General features: G+C 36.4%; 1 protein-coding gene across 3 annotated transcripts; it reads left to right on the top strand.

Annotated features, from left to right (window-relative positions):
* Positions 1-497: 497 nt before the first annotated feature.
* Positions 498-24,975, top strand: ahcyl1 (adenosylhomocysteinase-like 1). 3 transcript variants are annotated; one of them, XM_065247006.1, is made up of 17 exons: positions 498-958; positions 8,400-8,514; positions 8,954-9,097; positions 13,349-13,449; positions 14,656-14,758; positions 14,844-14,938; positions 15,063-15,169; positions 16,680-16,796; positions 16,928-16,991; positions 19,679-19,767; positions 20,125-20,195; positions 20,574-20,668; positions 22,531-22,629; positions 22,765-22,833; positions 23,083-23,161; positions 23,246-23,366; positions 23,930-24,975. In XM_065247006.1, the coding sequence occupies exons 1-17, from the start codon at positions 776-778 to the stop codon at positions 23,934-23,936; spliced, it is 1,659 nt and encodes a 552-aa protein (XP_065103078.1). In that variant the 5' UTR covers positions 498-775; the 3' UTR covers positions 23,937-24,975. The 3 variants fall into 3 exon arrangements, with proteins under 3 accessions (XP_065103078.1, XP_065103077.1, XP_073672328.1); XM_065247005.1 differs by having other exon boundaries at positions 8,397-8,514; XM_073816227.1 differs by lacking the exon at positions 498-958 and adding an exon at positions 5,342-5,461.
* The last annotated feature ends 304 nt before the right edge of the window (positions 24,976-25,279 follow it).

Raw genomic sequence — 25,279 nt, 5'->3', positions numbered from 1 at the left:
TCTGTCAAATGCAGACTTAGAAGGGGTACTTTTTTTTACAAATTACTTAATAAAAATGTATTCAGTAACTAAATTCAAAATATAAAAGTAATCTGATTACTTTTGTATTCCTTCAAGGACACGCACGCACACTGTAGACGTGTGTTGGTTTGCGCATGCACCAGCAGGCGGCTCACGTCAGTCATCATTGACAACAGAAACACGAACTACTGTACAGTCAAACTATGCTTAAAACTAAGTCTTATGGCACAATGATGATTTATTTCGTTTTAAGTGAAACATTTTGAATACTGAAAGTGTTTTCGTAACTTATACTGCGGCAAACTGGCACGCGCTGCGCTTACTTAAAAACATGACAAAATACCGCGAGAGCGACTCGCAAAGCAGGGCTTTCGACTAGCTCACGCGGTACTTTGATGTCATTCGGCAATCAGTTTGCGCAGCACAGTGTTAAGTCGAACACTGCAGGTGCTCTACTCTACGCCCCGCCTACCGCTGATGATGATGCTGCTGTCGCCGCCGACCGGACTGCCAAATGTTTTAATCTGTGGTCCATTGCGGCTCTGTGTGAAATGACATTGCATTGAACTTCACCTATCCGCTTTCGTTTTGTGTTCACATTCGACCGTTTTCCTCCACCCGTTAGAAATTTTGCGCAATCACCTCTTCCGCTTTTGAGGAGCTTTACATACGCGACGTAAGGACGAATCTAGAGGTTACGGAGCTAAAGCACTAGAGCGCAAAATCCTCTGCAGTCGCGTAAATTCAGATTGCCATGACAGACTCTTGCGGGGATGTGAAGCTGGAGGGGAAACAGGCCAGCAAAGAGTTTAAAGAGAGCGAGAACGTTGCCGAAAAATACTCCGCGATGACGGGCACCAAGAACGACATGAACCTGAACGCCGGCGAGCTGCCCGCCGCTTTCACTGCGATCCCGACTCACAAATCTGTCAAGAAGGTAAGGACTGTAGCTTTCGGGTCAGCTGTTATGGAATTAACACGAATCGCACATTTTTCCACCCTGTATCATTAGAAAAGATTTTCCCTGGCAAGAGTTGAACTAGAAGTGCGGTATAGTTTATTAGGATCACGTGATACTTTAGTTTTTACCGTAGTAAATTGCAGTATACTGTACCTAATACTATACTATATACTATAGTAATTGCAACACTTTTAATATGTAGACCTACTATAATGTTCTATGGTGAATTGATAAAGTATAAAATACAAGAGTATTGTACTATATCGAATTATAGTAATTAAGTTACCACACTTTATTTACGTGTTAAGTATTCTGTAGTGTTAACTATAGCGAATTAATAAACTGTAGTAAATATGCAGTACTGTATGTAATATTTACTATGGTAAAGTTCAAAAACACTATAGTATCTAGAAATTATACGGCAGTTTACTATATAGTACAGTAAACACTAAAGTATGTTACTAGCCAAAAGTGTTATAACCTTTTAGTTTACTAATTCTCAGAAGCATGATTCTCAGGGTATTTGACCATATATGGGTTGGAAAATCATCACAACCAGAAACCATAAAAAATGTATAGTATTGGGTCATAATGGAAATTATACTTTTAGTTGAAATTACAAGGGTCCCCACTTGTAAACCTGTCACCTGGAAACCAATGAACCACCTTTAAATCTAGGAATAATGCCCAAAATGCACTACATAAAGGAATTTTGTAAAGTTTTTAATAGTAACCAGTTGAGGGTTCATATTGGTATTTATTAGCATGGTATTGGTAAATTATATTATGTAGGACAGCTGTAGCAGGAATATGTAATGCATTTCTGCACAGATCAAAGAGTGATTATGTATTATCAGTGGGTAGGAAGACAGGTAGACAGATAGGTATGGCTGATGATCCAGGCCAGATTGTGTAAATGTGCTCAGTGTGGCCCTCTGAAGTCTCTGTGTATGTGTGAGTGGGTGGTTAAAGAGCCACTACTCTGCCCACTCTCATCAGAGTTGTCAGCTGGTTATACAACAGAGCCAAAGGCTGCTCTTCTGCACCATTGCCAAATCAATAATGAAGTACATTTCCCTTTCAATACATATAATCTGAATTCGATTTTGGATGTAGTTAATGTTGCAGTGCAAGTATAGTTATCAGTGCTTGAATTATTTTGCATACAGATAATGAGTATTCAGGAAATAGTCAACTAATGTCCGACCACCATGTGTGCCAAAAAGTTCTTCCCGATCTTAAACCATCAGAACGTTGGTGGCACAGATCCTCACTCATTGTTTGGACATCACCAGATATTGTTTGATTCAAACAATAAATGACCATAACATAATCTGCTCAGTTATTCTTATCACCCAAGTTACCTCGTAACAAGCAAAGTCTGTTTTAGACTAAACAATGGTGTGTGAATCAGAAGACGTTCTATTGTTTATGTGTATTGTGCTGTTTGATCTTCTGTACTCATGCTTGTGTATGTGCTGGCAGGCCTTCCCCTATTAATCCCAGTTTTCGTTGCAATTGTATCCTTTTCCTCCTCACAGTTTGAGAGTGTGAGAAAGTTTCTCTCTCAGGTCCACCACTGGCTATGAGCAGGAGATCCGATAACCTTGCAAAAAGAAGCTGCATTGAGTTTGAGAAATATGACACGCTATCTACAGAGGGACCAAATCTTGGCATGGGGCTGCAGTCAGGCCTTATACCTGCTGAGAGCTCAGCACTGATTCTGAGTTCTTCTCATTGTTATCGTTCTATTCAAACATGCATTTGGACCTTTATATGAAAAGAACACAAAATGAAGAGTTTCTTTCTCCTTGTTGTTTGTAGATCTTTTCATTCCTATACCAGAGATTTTTTGTGTTACCACTTTTCCTTACAATTTAGAGCACAGAATTGCTTTTGTTCTAGAACTTATTCCTGACATATTATACTTCGATATTAGATCAAGTTTAGCGAAATTTTGGAAAGCCACTAGTTGAACATCCAGTTCTGCTGAATGGACCTATTGAGCTTTAATGCGGCAGCTGTACATCGGTAAAACGTATTTTTCTTTCTTCGTTTGGATGAACAGCAGTATTCTGTTTTTGAACATTCCAACACCCCTTTGCGTCTGGAGGCGGGAGTATGTAAATAGCCACGGTGCACGTAGAAATAGCCGCTGTGCATGTCATCTCAAATAACAAACATGACAGCTATGAGAAACGAGGGGTATTGATTAGCAAAGATAAAGGGAATTAAGTTTAACTTCTAGAAAGGTAATCAGCACATGTGAAACAAGCTAAAACACACCGGGTGATTATTATTTCCATCACTCACAACACTTTGTGCAGCCTACTTATATGTGGAGCAACTCAAAGCGTTGCTCCACATGTAAACATTCAAGACTGGACTGTGCACTGCCTAAAAGATTGTAGCAGATGAGCAGCAGACTTCTGTTATAATTGTAAATCTAATTAAATCTGTAATTTTATTATAATAACAGTAGTATAATAATAGTATTATAATAGAATAACATATATGTTTAATTTTTAACTCGTAGCTTTAACAAATATGATATTGAACATAATTTAATATAAAATAGATTATTCAGGAGATCATCCAGGTCATTTGGTTTTGAAGTATGTTTTTGTTACCAGCCTATAGAATCACTACAAGCAAAATGTAAGTCTAAAATGGGGTAAAACATATGTGTTTAAAATATACTTTTTAAGAAATTAAAAAGAATTCAGACATCATAGAAAAGTTTTTCTCAAGGTTGGTTATATAGGCTACAAATTAGATGCGTATGAGTGCAAAGATGGGTATGTCTTTGTGACACAGGTATCAATTGGCAGAAAACAGACAAAAGAATAACAATTAGCAGGACTTTATAGTAAGATATAGTGCTTGGATTACCTAATACAAACATGGCACAGCTTGATGACCCCAGGACTTAATTTGGTAGCACCAGGATCTGAAGCGTGTGCCCGAAAGAAACACCGAAACTACATCCATTCTTTCAGAAAAATAGGGACACAGTTTAAGAAAATCAACTATAAAGACTTGAAAACTAGAACAAAACACAGCAAACTTAGACTGAACAAAACAAAAACTCCATAACTCCTTCCTGAAGTCACCCTCATGTTGTTCTAAACCTGTAAGAGAACATTTGATGTGGTTGAAATATGATGAACATTTGTTTGTATGTGTCCTGCCAAGAACAGTAAGATTCTGTGTATGCTTGCTTTTTGAAACGCGTCTCTCCATGTGTGCACTTATGAGTGCCCTTATACCCACAGGCTCATTCGAGGGGCGCTAATTCAAAATAAGTGTTCGGAGTGTCATGTGTCTTGCTTGTGTTTTCAAAATATGTGTTTGGTGTAATGTGAACCATGTGCATCACGTGTTTTGTCAAAATAAGTTCCTGCTGCACACGCGTCAAAACCGTTTTTGATAAAAGAGACGCTCACGTTCACAAAATACACGCACGACACTCCCTTAACAGTAAACTCTGATTACGCATGATATTATGCAAGTATCTGGCAAACACGAGCAACTCTTTTATTGGTTTTAAAACCATCTGCAGCAGGCACTTATTTTGACAAGACACGTGATGCACACAGGATCTCTAGATGCGCAGAACACATATTTTGAAAAAAGGAACCACACACATGATGAGCACATACATGTTGTGATGAATTTTCCATCGAGCGCCCTCGAAAAAAGAAGTCACTGGTCATGGTTACAATCAGCTGTGTGCTTACCCTCATTTATCAAAATATCTTATTTTGTGTTTATCAGAAAAAAAGAAATTCATACAGGATTAGAACAACATGAGGATAAGAAAATGAGAACAGACTGATTTTCATTTTTGGATTAACTATCTCTTTAATTTGCCTGCATTGCAGTACAAGTCATGGTTGTATGTTTTTTAAGTCCAAGTATATACAGTCATCCTCGTTAACCTGCGACATGGACAATTATAGAACTGGGTGGATTTCCTGCATAATTTTAGTCAGATCTCAGAATAGAGCTGGCCTGCGTGACCCATAGTGGATTCTTCAGGGATTTAGAGAAACAAGTTTAATACCCAGCAGATCCCGTTTTTATTAGCCAGCCTGAATTAACTCTGCAGGAGAGTCTGTTTCTTACGCCACCAGGAAAATCCTGTGGGATTAAAATGCTCCAGGACAAAATATTTTATTGTTATTCCTGCATTAAAACGCCACGAACATACACGACCCTCACAGTGGTTAGAGTGGATTTTAGAAATTGATAGAGCGAATGGAAACCTGGTTGGGTTTTAAGTGGTTGATTTATAAGTTGCTGTGTCACCTCCCATACCCTCACGTCCGTTGTAAGTTCTCTACCAGTCTGCAGAAACCTCCCCCTTCCTCCATAGTGTTTTAAACTATGCTGGTGAAACTTTAGGTTTAACAATACACAGGCCAGAGGCAGCCGACACAGACAGGGACCATGAACTATGGCAATGACTTTCCCAGGGTAAGATCTATAATTTCTTCTCATCCTTTACAGCGGGACTCTGCAAAATGAGTGTACGGGTATTTTGGGATCTATTTTTTTTATGACTTTTTAATTATCTACTGGCAATTAGCAGGCCAAGCAAAAACACGATTTATTATACGAATCAGAAGTACAATGGTAAACGCTATTAATACAATTCAGTTTAACCTTAATGTGATGTCATACTATTCAACTGTGATCTAATTGAATTGACCTTTAAAGCTTCCTGCTCAGCAGCAATTTGCTCGAAATGACCTATAAAGATGAGAAACTATAATGGACCAATGAACTTTTTCCTTCCTGCTCGGAATTATATGAATCACTGTCAACATGTTGGCATGCTGGAAAAGCTTAAGGAAATCTTGAAAAATATATTAAGTTCTCAGTTCCTCTTTATTTGTGTAGGAAGATTTGAGACATGATGTACTGATTAAGCCTAGACTAAAATAGACCTGCAGTGAACTCGAAGTAGAGCCAGAGTCTGAGTGACTGAATTGAGTATTTCTAACTCATATACAATATACACTGCCTATAGGCATTAGATTTTTAACATGATTCACAAAACTTTTATTATGAAAGTGCATTGCCAACCGGTTAAAAAGAAATGAACATTTAAGTATACAGAGAGTGCTTGAAATGAAGTGAGCTGGGAGTAATGTTAGTCTAGTTTTGTGTTAACTTGTTTCTGTAACTCAGCAGGTAGAGCGTGGCACTAGCGATGTCATGGGTTTGGTGCAGGTGATGCATGACCGATAAAGTGTTTGCTAAACCAATGGTAATAAATGGAATAAAATTGGGGTACAATAACGCCTTATAAATAAAGTGGTCACTGTCTTCTTGGGTCAATCACTTTCAGTTAGGAGCTCTGCCTAAGGACACAATCCCGCCTCACAATGGCATTTCTTTTATCATTCCAATTTCCTTGAAACATGCAGTAAGTTGTGTGTTGTGTCAACTTCACCTGAATCCCCCGCAGTTTAATATCCAAACATATTTGAAGTTGAAACTTGAGGGCTGTGATGTTAAAGGAAAACTACAGAATTGAATTACTTGGTGATTGGATCACAGATTGTTTACAATAAAAGTGTGTATATGGTAGGTCACTAAATGTTTGATATCTTGATAGCATGTGCTTTGTGTATTGTTATGGAAAATCCTTCAGTATTCCAGAAAGTCCCCTTATGGGAAAGATAAATTGCTGCTGCCATCTCTTCAATATTTCTTCTAGAAAGCACTGAGATTTAAAGGAGACCAATAGATGACTTCATTTAAATCAGTGGCTATCAAACTAGGATGTGGGCCCTCTTGGGGGGGTGCAAGATGGTGCCGGGGTGGGGGGGTATTTATGGCAGTTTTTATGCTATTTTATAATAAAAAAAATTATTTGATCTGTGAAAAAATTCCTACCATTCTCACCAGTGTCTTTTCTGGATTTTTAAAAGCTCTTATACAGATTTATGCTGTCTATTAGTTTTACATTTAAGTATTTAGCAGATGCTTTTATCTAAAGCGACTTGCAACTTTGAGGAAAACAAAAGAAGCGATTTATCCTAGGGAGGTAATAATATAAGAAGTGCTGTAAAAAGTTACAGCATTAAAAAAAAAATTCGATCAAACCTTAGGTCTCTTGAGCTATAAAAGAGCAATACAATTTTCCACTGTCTGTGTTGCTTTTAACTCACAGTAGGAATTGTGATGGCAGCTGTGTTTTGTGTGGGTGGGGGAGAAGCTGTTTTTCTTGGGTGAATTATCATGAAATTGGGTTTCATGAGCACTGTAAATATTTCATAGAAGCTGTAATTATTTGTAAAAGTATACAGTAAGTGCAAAACAAACACACACCCACAGATACATTAAATCTCCTTTCATACCTTTCAGAATTCACAGATGCAGTTGTGAATGTCGAATGGTAAAAGTTGCGGGTTTGAGACGGTTCATGACTGGCAGGTTGCGACTGAATTGCCATTGAGCAAGGCACCGGTCCCCATTGCTCGCCGGGTGCTTCATATTCATGTTCCTGTTGCCAGTAAATCTGGGTCCTTAGATGATTAGATGCTTTGAAAGAAGCATAATTCAAAAGCAGTTCAGCTTTAGAGATGTGATTCACCTGGGTATTACTACTAAGATCTAATAGTCCAGATGCCCCTTACTTCTTTTATGTTACATTTATTATGTAAAACAAACAGTTTGTCCTTTAATGCTATTTATAGATTCCCTTTGGGCTATATTATGACTGTAAATGTTTGAAGCTGTGCTGTTCCAAGTATTTTGCTTTATTTGATTTTCTGTAGTTTTGTAGGCTTCATTGTTTGATCAAATCTGAAGAAGTAGAAATGAAGCCAGGAGTACATGATCAAGTGCTTTAAAGCGGACATATAGTGAAAATCTGACTTTTTCCATGTTTAAGTGCTATAATTGGGTCCCCAGTGCTTGTATCAACCTGGAAAATATGTAAAAGAACAACCCAGTAACTTAGTTTTGTTAAACCATTTTCTGCAAGCATGTGGAAAAAATACATCATTGAAATTTGGCTCCCCTTGTGATGTCAGAAGGGGATAATATTGCCCCTTAATCTGCACTATTTAACCACGGAGCTGCCATTTAGTGCAGAGATCAGCTCATTTGCATTTTAAAGGACACAACCAAAAATGGCACAATTTTGCTTATACCTACAAAGTGGCTATTTTAACATGCTATAATAAATTATCTATACTTCACATATGTACTCCGGGGACACCAAAGATTTAATTGACATCTTAAAAAAGTCTTGTGAAATTTCCCCTTAATAATAACTATATTACTTACAAAATTTTTCTTTATTCTGAACTGCTATAAAGCTGAATACTACAGTAACATGTGTTTGTTCTTATCTCTTCCCCATTGTGTCTTTTTCCATACCTCCATCTTACTTTAGCAGATTCAGTTTGCCAACCAGGAGGATAAACAGGAGTTCAGCAAATTCCCTACGAAGACAGGCCGACGCTCTCTGTCTCGCTCCATCTCTCAATCTTCAACAGACAGCTACAGCTCAGGTTTGATCTAAATTTACTTTTATTGCTGCTTTATTGCCCCACCAACTATACTTTACATAACATCACATATATTGCAGTTCTGTATTGTTTTTAGCATTTATCTGAATAGGAATGGTTTGAAGTGCTAATGTAAAATCCAATCAATAAGCAAACTGAAATACATGAAACAGCTTTTTTCTTGTTCGTCCTAGTTTGTGTGTTGTGTAATATAATCCCAGACCAGCTTAAAGAGAACACTACAGACTTTTAGTAGCATTGGCCCTGAATCAGACAAATTCACATGCGTAAATCTTTCATAATACCAAATAAGTAAGGGATAAACTGGCATGTTTGTGCATGGAGATGGATTCCCTTTACTCCAAACAGTTCTCATAAAATTATTTTTCTATATCAGAATTACTTAAATTGTTTATGTCAATGTCTTTTCCTGTTAATACAGCTGCCTCATACACCGATAGTTCAGACGATGAGACGTCTCCCCGTGAGAAGAGCCAGGTCAACTCAAAGGGCAGCAGCGACTTCTGCGTCAAAAACATCAAGCAGGCCGAGTTTGGTCGGCGGGAGATCGAGATCGCAGAGCAAGGTTTGTGTTCACCTGTTACGGTTTGTACTTTGTGCTGGGTTTTCCAGTCTCAGCATTACAACGGCATGTTCACGGAACGCCTTCCATCTCTCAGCTGACTGTCAGATGCACTGTAAAAAAAATCAGTAGAAATTACAATGTAATTGCAGCTGGGTTTCCGGTAATTTACCGTAGATTTAAATTTATGTTATTTACTGGCAAGAGTTTGTTCAAAGTTAAATAAATGTTAAATATTAACAAGTCTTTATCTTTACAGAATAAAACTATACAATAACAGCCTCATGCAAAGCATTCTGGGAACCAGAAATCATCATCAACCTTTTTTTGTTTTTTGCTTCAGATTTTGTTTCCCAGAACATTTTGCTTGATGCTGTTTTTTAGTTTTACTCTGTAAAGACAAAGACTTGTAAATGTTAAATGTTCATTCAACTTTGAACAAAATGTTGCCAGTAAATAACATAAATTTAAATCTACGGTAAATTACCGGCAACCCAGCTGCAATTTCTACGGATTTTTTTTTACAGTGTGGTTATTGCTTATAAAACTGGAAAGCACTGGCAAACTTTAATCTGATTGTTTAGGATCAGACCTTTCAGAGGTCATTAGTCAAAGGTCTAGCTACAAGAGATGCCTACATCTGTGTGGGAACATTTTCGTTCCCATGAGATGTCAGTAGTTTGTTTAAGCCTTAAGATGGCTTTACTTGCATAACCATTAGAGTAGAGATCTTATTCTATGTAAACATTGGAAGATTAGCCATTATTTTCCTTTATTGTCTCTCTGTCAAATTTTGCAAATTAATGTAAAGTAGCCTACTGTTTTACCTGGTGCAAATACATAGAATGAATAAATGCTGTCAGCAGGATACGCTTTGGTAACAGCTGCTGCTGTCAAGAACAGTCTTTGGTTTCATTTATTTGCAGAATCTTATAGTTTTTGAAGGGATGGGTCAAGATCAATGTCACCACAATTCGTTCACACTTGAAGTCTTTACCACTTGTATTTTGAACCACATGGGTCATTCTACAAAAAAGGTGGAAATGCTTGTCCCTTGCTTTTGCAGACCCCTTAATCATTTAATTTGAACCAATAATCCCATAATGATATATATTTAATAAATATAGACTGTCCATAAAATGACGTGAGAGTTTATTTATTTAAAAAAAAAAAATTTCAACTTTTTTTAAATGTCTGGTCCTGAAAATTGCCCTGTCCCTTTGATCAAAACAAATCTAATTTACATGAACCTTTAACCCTGTATGAATTTACTACAACACTGAAATGGTAAAAATACACTATTAATATGAATAATATCAAATAAATATTTGTCCCCCAAATTTATGTCACTGGTGTTACCCTACCCAAAGCACTTTTATTTTGAAACAATGCATCAGCTCTTTGAAGTTTTTCATGGGTCAAGAGATTAGTGAAAGAAGTGCAGTGGAGGAAGGCAAAAGGTTTTTGAGATGTCTTACCTTATTTGTCTAAAATATCATGATATTAGGGCTGCACGATTACAGGAAAAATGATGATCACGATTGTTTTGCTCAAACTTTTGATCACGATTAAAAATACGATCATTCTTTTAGTGAAGAACTTCTATTTACTTCAGTATTTTTATTACACTTTACAGCCATGTATATAATATTATATACATTTATAGACCTATATTATAAAATATTTAATTGTTTTGTAATATCCACAGCTCCCATTCTCTTAGATCTTTTTAAAACATTTAAAATAATTCTGCAAAATTCCGCATAGATTTTGCCAAAGAAATCCGCAGAAATAACAAAAATAACTCCTTACACAGATTCCTTACAGCTGTACGACTATTGCAGCAATTAAATCAGTTCAGTTTTAACTGTCAAAATTATAAAATATCTTTTATTTATTTTAGAGCCTTTTTTATTTGTTAAATTAAGGTTTTTGATATTGACCAAGCGGTTAGCGGCCGACAGCTAACGTCATTTTGACGACTTGTTTGATCAAATGAGCCTCTCAAATCAACAATTCACTTGCCTACAATAACGTCTATATAATATATATATTTTCAGCATATAACAATGTTAGTTTAAATGTTTATTATCAACACACTATTTTTTAAAAAGCGGAGGGGGGCTGCTTTGTTGCTCGCAGTCGCGGCGGGGTGCAGAAAAATAATGAATCAAAACAAAACGAAATAAACATGAAACGAAATAAACATGCAGGTTGCCTTACCTTACACATTCGCTATGCATCAATTAAAATTCAAGGCTTTACACCGCATTTTTCACATGACTACCGAAAGAAGTCTTTTATAGATTATGCATAGTATTTAAGGTTTTTATTCAGTTCTCCATATTCCCTGATGCACTGAAGGTCCTGCTGCTGGCGGAGACGCTAAATACCGTTGCAACAGGTGCATTTCTAAATGTGCGTAGTGGACTCGTGCGATAGGTTAAACGTCTTTCTTTTACAATTTATCAATGTCTCAACGTTTCTTTTAATTAAATTATTATATATAAAGGTGGAGAAGCCTAAAAAAATCCAGAGGCCTGGCCGCATATCAACTGTGATGTTAAAAATGGTCCGAAACCCGACCCAATGGGCGTAAAAAGGCTGAAATGCAGGGCTGTAATATATATTTATATCAAATTAGAATTAAACTAAAATAAAACATTTTTGAATAAAAAATCGCTATGATATGCCTTTTTATGTGGCAATATATTTTTTTTAAACCCTTGCTGCTCACGGTGCTTATTGGACACATATCCTTAGCTAACTTACATGATACTCGATCCGTTATTGTTGTCTGTGTCGTGGATGGTCGGGGATTTTTTATGGTTGCGGCTTGTGTCTTCAGCTTTTGAAACTCTTGATATTTCACGTTTGGACGGAACAGGAGCACAGTTTGCACAAGACTCGTGACTTACCTTATCAACATCACTTTCCTCAAATCCGAAATATCCAAACAATGGAGTAGGCCTATATGACCCTTTTTGGGAATTAAACATACATATTTCTGCACTTTCTTCTTGTTGCTCTGCCATTATGTTCGAATGACTGTAAATCTCGTGATGCTAATGTATTTCTACCTTAACACAGACTGCACTTGAAAAGAAACACTCCGTTTACTCTGACTCCGCCCATAACAAACACTTTGCTTGATTCTAGACGTGTGTTTTGTGCTTGGTCTTTGCACATTAATCGCGACGATTGTCATTAATTAATCGTGGGGCACGCATATCGTTATCATGATAAAAATACGATTTATCGTGCAGCCCTACATGATATATCTAAGAATTTTGAGATAAGATTTATTGGACGTCATTAGTGTTACTCTTTTTTTTTATAGCTGGGAGTGTTAAGATCTTTACATAAAAATACATTATACTGAATAAGTATGTGATTGTTACATCTCTGATGAAATAGCACATGGCTAATGGCAGCCATTTTATTAAAAAGTAATTTTTTTTCTGTAAATTGTCATTGGTGTTACCGTCATTAGTGTTACTTCTCTAATGAGTACTTCCTAAGCACTATTCTTTTAACTGACCAACATAAAAGCATAAAAACAAAACAAGATGGAAAATTTTATGAAAGTTTATAAGTTTTATCATATTCATTATCTATTATTATATTCCAATTTTTTCATTGGTTTTACATTGTGTCATTGCTGTTAAACCAAGTTTTGGTGTTATGAATGTATTTTCTAGTAATATTTTGTTGTTGATATGGGATGTAAGACATTGTTAATATTTCAGTCTTTGCATCAAAGCCTTTTGGGTTGAATATTTTATTTTTTGTTGGTTTTAAAGAAAAAAGTCAAACTGAGAATCAAATAATTTCATACAATGCTGGGTAAAGATGAAGAATTTAGTTAAACAAATATTTATAATCAATTATTTTTCTTGCTGTTATCATTCCTCTACTCAACCTTTAACTAAACACGCAATCTGTAATGAGAACAAATATTTAGTATCAACATTAATGTTGTTTAAATCACAGGTAACACCAATGACAAATAAATGACTCATGGATTCTTTATTAAAATGCATTAAAAAGTTAAAAATAGACAAGTTAATCAATGCTATTAAACAAGTTTTGGGTATGTTGAAAAAAGTTAATTTAAGCAAATTTCCATCACCCGAATTCCACCTTTTCTGTTGAATGACCCACCTGTTTTCCATGGATTGACTTCATCTCTGTCGTGCAAGTTTATATCTTCAATAACACAGCTGCCTCTGTTGTCTTTAATCACATCCACAGATATGTCTGCACTCATTTCCCTGCGGAAGAGAGCCCAGGGGGAGAAACCACTTGCTGGGGCTAAAGTTGTTGGATGCACTCACATCACTGCACAAACCGCAGTAGGTTCTTCAGGGCTATGCCTTCAGTATTATAAACACACTTTTTTCACACAATTTTACACAATTTTATTTTTATGAGAGATATTTTGTAAATTTCCTACTGTAAATGTCAAGAATCTCCACAGGGGAGAGAGAACCCTGCCACAGACTTAAATAAACACTAAATGGATGTTATTAATACAAGAAACAGAAACAAAAGACCCATGAGGGGGCAAAACAGGGTAAACCCAATAACAAAACTTAACAAGCTAGACTAACAAACCGAAGAACTATGACAAAACTCTTACAATATTTCTCGGATAAGACTTACACGGGCTAGAGACGCAGGTAAATACAAAACAAATCAGCACAGGACAAAGGGCATTAAATAGGGGAGAACAATGAGGGTAACAAGTACATGAATCAAACAATTATAGGATAATTAACGAGGAGACGTGGGGGTGGGGTCAAGAGATGAGACAAGGAAGCACACAGCCCAAACAATAGAGGGTATGCACGTGATGTCACCTTTGGCGAAAGTGACTGCGGTTACGCCCACTGAGTGGCAAAAGACAAAGCGGCAGAATTTGTGTACAGTGTGAAATCAGTGTGAAATAGAAAAAAGCTGTTGTGCCACAGATTTATCAAGAATTCTGAGCTATCGTTTAACATACCGCAAAAAACTCCGAAAGTAAATGGATCGTCCATGCCAATGTCCACTGACCACAGGTGGGTCGACATATTGCTAGGGTCACTATCAAGTCCAACTAAATTTAATCTTTGCTGATAATTGTCAGTTATACTGACATTTTCGCAGAAACTGCTATGAAAACCAGCCATTTTGTTGAACGTTTTGCCACTTAACAGAGCAAGCTCCGGCATGGTCACGTGAAAAAGTGACGTCAATGCATACCCTCTATAGGCCATGTGCTACCACACAAAACATGGGCCTGTCATTCTGATCATGACAGTAAATATATCAAAAATGTATTTATCATTAGTTAAGATTTTCAAATAGTTGTATCTCGGCCAAATATTGTCCTATCCCAACAAACCATACATCATTGGAAAGCTTGTTTATTATTTCATTTCAAAACTTTACACTTATAACTGGTTTTGTTGTCCAGACTGTCACATATAGATTATAGACCAGTCTATATCAGTCAGGCTGATACATTAGTTTAGTGTATTGTGAGTAAATATTGTATAAAATTCTGTTTCTTTCAGGTCCTGATCGAGACACTAGTGGCCCTGGGTGCTCAGTGTCGCTGGACTGCTTGTAATATTTACTCGACTCAGAATGAAGTGGCAGCTGCTTTGGCCGAAAGCGGTAACCCAAACTTTTGTAGTCTACCATTTCCGACCTGACTATGTTTTTCCGAACTCATTCCTTATTTACCATGTGCCCTTTAAAGGTGTGTCAGTTTTTGCCTGGAAGGGAGAATCGGAAGACGACTTCTGGTGGTGCATCGATCGCTGTGTAAACATGGAGGGCTGGCAGGCAAACATGGTAAACAGAACTGTCCAAATGAGATTGTAGAAACTGAATCAGTGTCTTCAGTTCAAAACAATTGTCACAATCCCTATGTGTTTACACGTTAGTAGTCATCATAACCTGGGTTTGTTTCTCATAGATCTTGGATGATGGGGGTGATCTGACCCACTGGGTGTATAAGAAGTACCCAAGTGTATTTAAAAAAGTGCGGGGGATTGTGGAGGAGAGTGTTACAGGTGTACACAGGTAAGCGTAGACACACATCTCATCGTAAAGATATGCGACCCAGTCTGCAAACATCAAAGTTTAAATTCAAACATTGATTTCATGTGTTACTCAGTCAATTTTAAAGATATCAAAGTTTTATTTTCACATATCCTCCGATTTCACAGGAAAGGCTTAAGGCTAGTCCTAGAATAAAACACATGCTTTAGCTGTCTCAATTGAAAATAACTTGCACTGACAGATCTGGAAATATGCCAGTGCTATTGATTTGTCTCAAGATACACCAGTAATGTCCATGTTTATTAAATGAAACATCTTAATTTAACTAAGGCCTAGCCTGGCTTTATCTAAGCCTTGTCTATGAAGCCATGCCTATAATGTTAACAGAAAAACAGAAAATCACAAAAAATGGCTTTAGCTGAGTTTTCAGAGACAAGGTCACATATGTGCATACATTCTGCTATGAAAGTCATCCATACATACACATTGACGGACTTGGTAATTACACATATAATACATAATATATAGCTTTCCTTAAAGGAAAACACCACCGTTTTTCAATATTTTACTATGTTCTTAACTCAACTTAGACAAATTAATACATACCTATCTATTTTCAATGCGTGCACTTTTAATCTTTGTACAGCGCGTCGTGAATGTGTTAGCATTTAGCCTAGCCCCATTCATTCCTATGGCTCCAAACAGGGATGAATTTAAAAGACACCAAACACTTCCATCTTTTTCCTATTTAAAGACTGTTACATGAGTAGTTACACAAGTAAGTATGGTGGCACAAAATAAAACTTTTGTTTAGAGCCATAGGAATGAATGGGGCTAGGCTAAATGCTAACACATTAATGAAGCGCTGTACAAGGATTAAAAGTGCAGGCATTGAAAAAAGATAGGTATGTATTTATTCATACCTTAATTCATTTGTTGAGGTAAGAACATAGTAAAATATTGAAAAACGTTGGTGTTTTCCTTAGGGGACAGAGATGGAAAAACCATTTTTACCTCGTCTTTGTTGTCTACCCGCATTCACGAACATACAAAAAGTGCTAGACATGCTAAACATCTCAGTCTCATAGAAATTCCTCTTTTAGAAATGTCAGCCAGAAAACGGCCCATTCTGAAAAACTGATGCTTATGACATCACAGGCATCTCCCTGCCCCTCCACTTTAAAATAATTGGCTACAAGTCAGCCAATCAGTAATGAGATTGCAAGTTAAGCCAGTAGGGGGAGCCAAATAGGTGAAAAACCATTTGTTTAAAATCCCCCACTCTAATAGAGCTATCTGAGAGAGGTTTTTAGGAAGCTTCTAAGGCATTACAGACCCAAACAAAAACATTTTTGTCTACATGTCACATCACAGAACAAGAATAAATACCCCGTTCAATCATTCTATGTCACCTTTTAAAAAGGAGCTAAATGTGTTAAGATCAGATGTGCAGAATGTTTACATTTTTAAAGCCAGTGGACTTGATTCTTTGCAAATCAGAAAAAAATTCTGTGTATTTTGACTTTCTTAGGCTGTACCAACTCTCCAAAGCTGGCAAGCTTTGTGTCCCTGCTATGAATGTCAACGACTCTGTCACCAAACAGAAGTTTGATAACCTGTACTGCTGTAGAGAGTCCATCCTGGATGGGTAAGTGCCTGAGATGTTGAGATGTGATTTCATGATAATCTTAGCATAACACATCTTCCTCTAGACCTTATCATGTCTGACTAATGCTTATTTAAGAAAAGTAAAATCATCACCGTCTTCCGTTTCTTTAGTCTGAAGAGAACGACAGATGTGATGTTTGGTGGGAAGCAGGTGGTGGTTTGTGGTTACGGAGAGGTCAGTCAACATCTGTTCTTTTTGTAAAATGCCTCAAAGTAGAATCTACATAATCTGCATCCCGTAAAAATAATCTTTGAACTTCTCCTAACTGTCAGACCTCAAAGGATGAGGACATATGTATATACAGTAATCTATTAAAGCAGTGGTCACCAACCTTTTTCCTGGAGATCTACCCTCATGAATACTTTAGATCCAATCTTGCTTCAGCACACCTGCCTCTAATTTTTAGGTAGCCATAAAAAGCTTGATTAGCAAGTTCAGGTGTGTTTGATTGGGGTTGGAGGGTAACTCTGCAGGAAAGTAGATCTCCAGAAACAGGGTTGGTGGCTTCTGGCTTAAAGGTGCCGTGTGTAATTTTTAGAAGGATCTCTTGACAGAAATGCAAAATGATATACAAAACTATATTATCAGGGGTGTATAAAGACCTTTCATAATGAACCGGTATGTGTTTATTACCTTAGAACAGGGGTGTCAAACATGCCGGATACGGCCCGCAAAGGTGTCCAATCCGGCCCGCATGATGATTTATACAGTTTTATTAAATATTAAATACATATTTTAAAAACCCTTTTAGGCGGGTGTCTAGTTCCTTTTTAATATGAGAGACTTGCGGAAAGCAGCAAAACGCGGAACATAGAGTAAACACGGTGCCCAAAATCTTGCCGTTTTATGGTTAAAGATCCACCGATTCTGGTAATCCACTTCGTGTTTTCCCGCCCGCTCCGCAGCATCTCTGTGTCCACTCTCTGCCTGGAGAGCGCAGACGACAGATTCTGAAGTTCGTTGCATTAACAGGTAGATTCATTACATTATATCAGTTGTTAAACCGCAGAATTAGTAATTTGTAAGTATGTTTATGTATTTCTTCCGCTAATGATTTGCTGTCAGTGTTCTAAAAGTGCTAACAACTTAGCAAGCAAACAACAAAATATCCACATTCTTATTAACGTTACAATGCTTGTCTAATCGATTTAATCTTCCCGATTAGATCTAAGTTAATATAAACACTTAATTTGTTGTTGGCACACTTTGTAGACAAAAAATAGAAAAAACACCAATGCCTTCACAAAATAACGACAGAGAACGGAAAGAGAGGCTTTTAGCAGCAGTTCAACATTGCAAACATGGATTCAAAGCTCCATCAAGCCAGCAGGTAAATCATATTGAATATTTAGCAGATTTTCACACTTTAATTCTTATTATATTCACCATTATAATCACTTGTCTAAGTTGATGCTAGTAATATAACACATAATATTAATAATACTTTATTAAAACCATAATAATAGTACCACCACCCATAGTGCCATTTTTGGTTTGGGCCACTGCCCCATCTAGCATTTTCTAAATGACTGTTCTCATTACAAATATATTCCAAAGAAAAGTGATTGGTTTATAAATAATTTTGGCATTAAGGCAAAAGAAGTTGAATTAAAGCTTTTCAACCTATAAGGCCAGTGGGTTTTGTTCAGATGTAAATTTGTGTGTATAATATACAGTATGAGTGTGACCTTATGAAATGTAGTTTTCACAGAGCTGTGTGTTTCTCTGGTTTTCTTGCTAAACAAACTAATTAATTGGTTTGTTTAGTTAATTTTAACACAATTATCAGCACACTAAGGTTTTAAAAAATTATCCGGCCCGCACTTCATGGCGTTATTTACCATTCGGCCCTCAGCCTAAAATGAGTTTGACACCCCTGCCTTAGAACAAGACCCTTTTATCTACATAGACTGAGGGTCCCCTTACATGGAAGTCACCATTTTGTGCCGCCATTTTTCTACAGAAGCCCTTAACGGACACATTTTTTTACTAAGTTGTCTCCGACGATGACATGTTTGTCTGGTGGCGGCTACCGTAGCTTCTCTATGTGTTTCAAAAGCGAGGGGTGAGCAGTGGACTAAGCCATTGGTTGCATTTCGTGACCTCACCACTAGATGCCGCTAAAATTTACACACTGCACCTTTAAAGGGACAAAAAACACAAAAACATCTGCTTACTCTCATGTTACTTTAAAGTCCCAGTGAACAGGTACATATTATTTCCGAGTGAAATTAAAAAATAGCGGGCGTGGATTGTTTGGATAAAGTAGAAAAGTAGGCGTTTCATTTAGAAATGGAACAGTTGGAGGGGCGGGGTTAACGGATGATCCGCCCAAGATGACGTCATTATAGAAGGATCGCCACAAGAGGGTGGAAGTACATTTATTTGAAGAGTCAATAGGCACTGTGGTATATTAAAGGGTTTTTTATCAGTACTTTTATTTTGCTTTGATGGCTGTTTATCTTTCTTTGATGTTACCTAAATGAGATTTTAGCTTTTTTCTGGATCTTGTTACTCTCGTTGTAGATAAGTAACTTGAGTGTTTCTACTGTAAGGTGACTTTTAAAATGAAAAGTGGGGATATTTTCTAGTTCAAAGGTCATCATGGAAGTCATATTTGTTATTATCTATAAATAAAAAAACGCGGACAAAACCTTTTTGAACGTTTCCGTCTTTTTATTGTTGTGGGTTTGTGCAGGACAGAACAACTAAAAACAAGACTGTCCCCAAAAAAACGTGGACATCTGCTTAAATGTAGATCGGGTTGAGCAACGTGACGATGACAATATTTTAATTTATTGTAAACCATCCCTGAGGTTTCTGCATATGTAATGGCTATTTCTGTATTGGCTCTGGTGTAGGTAGGAAAGGGTTGCTGTTCTGCCCTGAAAGCACTTGGAGCCATTGTGTGTGTGACAGAGATCGACCCCATTTGTGCCCTTCAAGCTTGGTAAGACAAACACACTCAGACACAATGAGATTATCTGAGTCACCAGAGCCTTAAGCGGTCAATTTTACACAATAAAAATGTTTACTTGCATGTAAACGACAGCCTCTGTATTTATGATAAACCTTTATGAATCAATAGAAAAGGTCTCTATTGTACCAAACCGTATCTCTCTAGAGACATGCACAAATAACATTAGAGCTCCCCATATGACACAAGATAATATATTCTGCAAACAAGCCAAAGTGCACATTTATCAAAAAGAGACACACATTTTCTCCCGCTGTCTGTATAAAGACCTCGGATACAAGCTGAATTTGATCCTCAGGTGAATTTGATCTCTTCCTATCTCCTTAATAGCATGGACGGGTTCAAAGTGGTGAAGCTGAATGAGGTGGTCCGCCAAATGGACATGGTTATCACCTGCACAGGTGCGTTTGGTTACAGATAGTTCTCTTCAATTTTGAAATCCATTCTCTGTGTTACATTTAGCTCAAATACATCCTGCTAGATGCCCTTGCATTCAGAAATTGACACCTGCTGCTGTGCGCCTGGCTACTCCGAAGTGGGCTTGGAAAACTAATATTTGCTCAGCGGGTGATAAAATATCTGTGTTAAACATAATGGAGAGTTAATGGGTTGTCATAAAGAGTTGTGTGAGTCTACTGAGACGCGTCCTTGCTGCTAGCGAGAGCACATCTGTTACATTTGTTTCAATATGTTTCTCAATTATGTTTTTTTAAATTAAACATATGTTCAAATATTTAATCACATTCTTAAAAAAATACTTCAATTTTTCTTTTCTACAGGGAACAAAAATGTTGTCACCAGAGAGTACTTGGATCGAATGAAGAATGGATGTATTGTTTGTAACATGGGCCATTCCAACACTGAGATTGATGTGGTGAGTAATCTGAAAGAGCCATTTTGACTTTTACTGTGTAGTTGATCCAAAGTTTTCATATGAGAAGGTTCATGAGCTGTCATGTATTCTTATTATTGTTAAGTCAGTTACTTAATAAATTTGTTGCCCAAAATGTTTTCAGGCATTTGTTTACCATTTTGTTGTTATAATGACGGTAACACCTAACAATACGATTTGTATTTGATTGTTAGTTAATATGTTAGCTATCATGAACTAACGATAAGCAAAACTTCAACAGCATTTTTTAATCTTAGTTCATGTTCATTTCCGCATTTACTAATACATTAACAAAAACATGCTAAAAACCTGAATTGCTCATTAGTTGTAAGTGTTAATTATGTTAGTTAAATGAACACACTGACTTTTTGGGACCGTATCACCAGAGTTAGATAAGTCCATACATACATTTTTCACCTCTGTGCGTGCCGTATCTCTGTCTGACACACCCACCGCTAGCCTAGATAGCACAAAGACTGGAAGTGAATGGCTCCAGCTAGCATACTGCTCCCAATAAGTGACAAAATAATGCCAACTTTTTCCTATTTATATGTTGTGATTTGTATAGTCACAGTGTGTACAAATGACAAGATCATATGAGACACAACCATTTCTTTGATGTTAATGCATTTACTAATGATTACAAATGAAAAGCTCAGAGGCAAAAGCCGTTAAACGTCACCTCCGTCAAAAATTTTTATTATAAAAATTATACTGACCAAAAGCAGGTATTTTACATACTTTTGCTTTAAATCAGCTGAATCCTGACATCAGGCCATTCAGAAATATTGCTTTAATGCGTTAAATGATTTTTCAGCAAAGTCCTCTAAGTACGGAGGAAGAATGAGATGAACAACGGCATGTGTACGTCAATGTGTAAGAGTTTTTACCTGGCTAAAGAAGGTTTACCGAATCTATTAGGAAATTAACAGAACTTTTGTAGCAGTTATTTAGAAAGAACAGTAAAGAGTGATAGAGACTCAAGACTCTGATTTGTTAAATACCAATGAAACGACTAAAGTGAAATTTGTGAAAATAAGGCATTTCATTACTGACTAATAACACTGTAAAAAAATTCCGTAGAAATTTCAATGTTATTGCAGCTGGGTTGCCGGTAAATTACCGTAGATTTACATTTATGTTATTTACTGGCAAGAGTTTGTTCAAAGTTAAATAAATTTCAAATATTAACAAGTCTTTATCTTTACAGAATAAAACTATACAATAACAGCCTCATGCAAAGCATTCTGGGAACCAGAAATCATCATCAACCTTTTTCTGTTTTTTGGTCCAGATTTTGTTTCCCAGAATGTTTTGCTTGATGCTGTTTTTTAGTTTTACTCTGTAAAGATAAAGACTTGTAAATGTTTAATTTTCATTTAACTTTGAACAAAATGTTGCCAGAAAAAAACATAAATGTAAATCTACGGTAAATTACCGGCAACCCAGCTGCAATTTCTACGGATTTTTTTTACAGTGAACCTTTCCATTGCCGTTAATGTAACTGCACCTACTAAACCTAAATATAAGAGCCTAAGATATGCTAATTTACAAGAAAAAATGTCAGACGGGTTTGGCGTCTGAGCTCCTTTTAATTTTATCGGTAAATGTTGGTTGTCTACAAAAAGGGTTTTTACATCCACAGCTGTTGATGTTCTAGAACAGGGAACACATGAGCAGCAGGGTCACTTAATCAACTCGAAAGCCTCTTAGCCGCATGTTTCTGACAGAGTAAAGTGTGCGTACTGTGTACCTTACTGAGTAAATGCTCTTCTAGTGTGTTTTTAGCTTTAATCATTCTGTAGTGGGAAAAGAAAATTTACGGTGTCTCTTTTCTGTTCCAGGCGAGTCTGCGGACTCCGGAGCTCACCTGGGAGAGGGTGCGCTCGCAAGTCGACCACATCATATGGCCTGATGGGAAACGAGTAATTTTATTGGCAGAGGTCATTTCACTTTTTTATAACTTAGTCTTAGTTTTCTGCTAATGTGCTTTCTGGTCTCAACATGACTAATCTCTGTCCTTTATGTGCTCATAGACTGAATTTCATTCAATCGTTGTCCTTCATGTGCCATTTTAGGGCCGTCTATTGAACCTGAGCTGCTCAACAGTACCCTCATTTGTGCTGTCAATCACAGCCACCACTCAGGTAATATAATGTTAAAAGCATAAGTAGGTTTTGTATATTAATGGTTTTCCCTTGGAATTGAACTCAGGATTGTGTTGCTAGTGCTTAACTATTGTGCTACAGAAACAGACAAGACTAGTTTTTGGCTATTCTGACCTTATACCCAAAGATGACATTTGTATCTATGTATGTCACCATGGGTGCTTTTGAAAAGCATTATTACGCCCAATTTAATATCACAGGATGTTCTGCAATTTGTTTTAATGTTAGGCTTTGGCGCTGATCGAGCTGTACAATGCACCAGAAGGTCGCTACAAACAGGATGTCTACCTGCTACCCAAGAAGATGGGTAAGCATTATCTGGACCCATCACCATTAGCTCCTCAAATAAAGCAGTAATGTTATCCTGATATATCATGTTTGTGTGTTTTAGATGAGTATGTGGCCAGCTTGCATCTGCCCAACTTTGATGCTCACCTAACAGAACTGTCAGACGAGCAGGCCAAATATATGGGCCTCAACAAGAATGGACCATTTAAACCAAATTACTACAGGTATAGAATGGGCTCAGAATCTTATATCGCCACACTTATCTTAATGGCAAAGTTCACTGTTATGTAGTGTGCTTAATAAAGGCAATTGTCCTTGTTTTTAATGAAAAACTCTTAAGGTAATACATTAAATTAAATTTTTTAGTCTCTTAGTGTGCCCTCTGTTGGCCGTCAATGATACTTTTAAGATGAATAATCAGTTTTCTGCAAAGTAAAAACCCAGTACAAATCTTATCTGCAAAATTAATTAAAATAGATGTGACCTTGTCTGTGAAATCCAGGCTGAAGTCTTATAATATTATGAGATTAGGAGCATCAAAGTTTGATTTCAATCTTTGACATGACTTTATATCAATATTAAAGAAATCAAGGTTATAAAAAAGTAAAACATTGAAATATTACTTTATCTGGATTTTTACAGGCAGGATCATATTTAATTTATTTTGCAGAAAATATATTAAATGCCAGTATAACTTAATAACGTAACTAGTAGAAACTAACAATTAAAAGACATTAATAGTGTTTATAATTGTCAACATTGGAGTGTTATTTTTTTCTGTTTTCAGATATTAGTTGACTGGATGACTTCAGCCTTCAGCAAAGTTGGGCCTGTAATAACCAGTGAATCAAGAAATTTATTTTCTATTATTATTCAACATTTCATAAAGTGAAACTTGATTTTACGAAATGTTATTCTTATTTAATAGCGTTACTAACGTCCAGTGACAAAATATAGTTGTCACTATTAGGCATATGTGCATTGTTAGACTTGATGTATTATAACATGTTGTAAATCATATTTTAACCTACATAGGAGAGGACCACTATCTATGGCTCTAAACATGTGCCAAATTTTGGTTATAGTAACTGATCTCACAGGATAAATGATAATAATTATTATATTTTGTTTTTACATGGTTAATCTGTTTAACGACTATACTCAGTCATTCATGAGTGAATGAAAAGTTGTCTTTGTGTCTTTGTAATATAAAAAAAGTTAGTTTGTCATAATATATCAGATTTTTCGCATAGAAAAATATAATAGCGTTTCTGAATGAATGTTACTGCTAAAAGCTAGTGTTTTCTGACAATATGATACACACCACTGTGTGTAGAAACTTCTGACCCAGCAGGACCTGCTGTGAAATATACCTCCTTTGGGGGATTTTACCAATTGTCACCAACTTGGATTGGTCTCCCATTCACGCACACTCCAATCATCTCCGTGGCCTTTAACAAAATAGTGTAGACCATTTTATGCTACTGTATGTAGGCCAATTTAAGATGAGAAAATGTGCAAGCAGTTTATGATTAAGATAAGATTTTGAGATTAAAAATCATGAGAGGTTTATAATTCCTAATCTTTGATTACCATCAAACACACACATAGTTAATCAAGCACATGTTTCTTGATTATCACTTCTAAAGGACTATAAATGTCTTTTATAGTCAGATATCACTGTGAATGATGTCATTTGAATACTTGTCTCATAAACACTGTGGTTGACATTGCAATGTTTGTCATACTGTATGTGTTCCTTTTCCCTAAGTGTCAATCCCTTTCAAGCCTGCCTTTTGAAAATTATTATACAAATAAACAATATCAAATGTTTGTGTCATTGTCCTGGAAGTTTTTCATTTTGTGACACTTAAACTGTAACAGAAAATGATAGTGTACGTAATTTAGTAACGGTCTTACTGCAGACATTTGTACAATTAAAATATATATAAATTATTAATATTTAAAAATACATTATTTTTGTACAAATTAAATTTGATATGGACGTGAGATCTGATCAAAACACCATAATTAATGAAAAATAGTTAAAAAAATCTAGCAATCACAAACGACTCTGATTGGGTTCTCTCATCAGCGCTGATATAAGTAGTAGAGCGCACGTGACAACATTGAACAG

The sequence above is a fragment of the Paramisgurnus dabryanus genome, chromosome 11, assembly GCF_030506205.2.
Source record: "Paramisgurnus dabryanus chromosome 11, PD_genome_1.1, whole genome shotgun sequence".
Lineage (NCBI taxonomy): Eukaryota > Metazoa > Chordata > Actinopteri > Cypriniformes > Cobitidae > Paramisgurnus > Paramisgurnus dabryanus.
The sequence above is the reverse complement of the archived record's forward strand: the minus strand, read 5'-3'. Positions and strand labels throughout refer to the sequence as shown.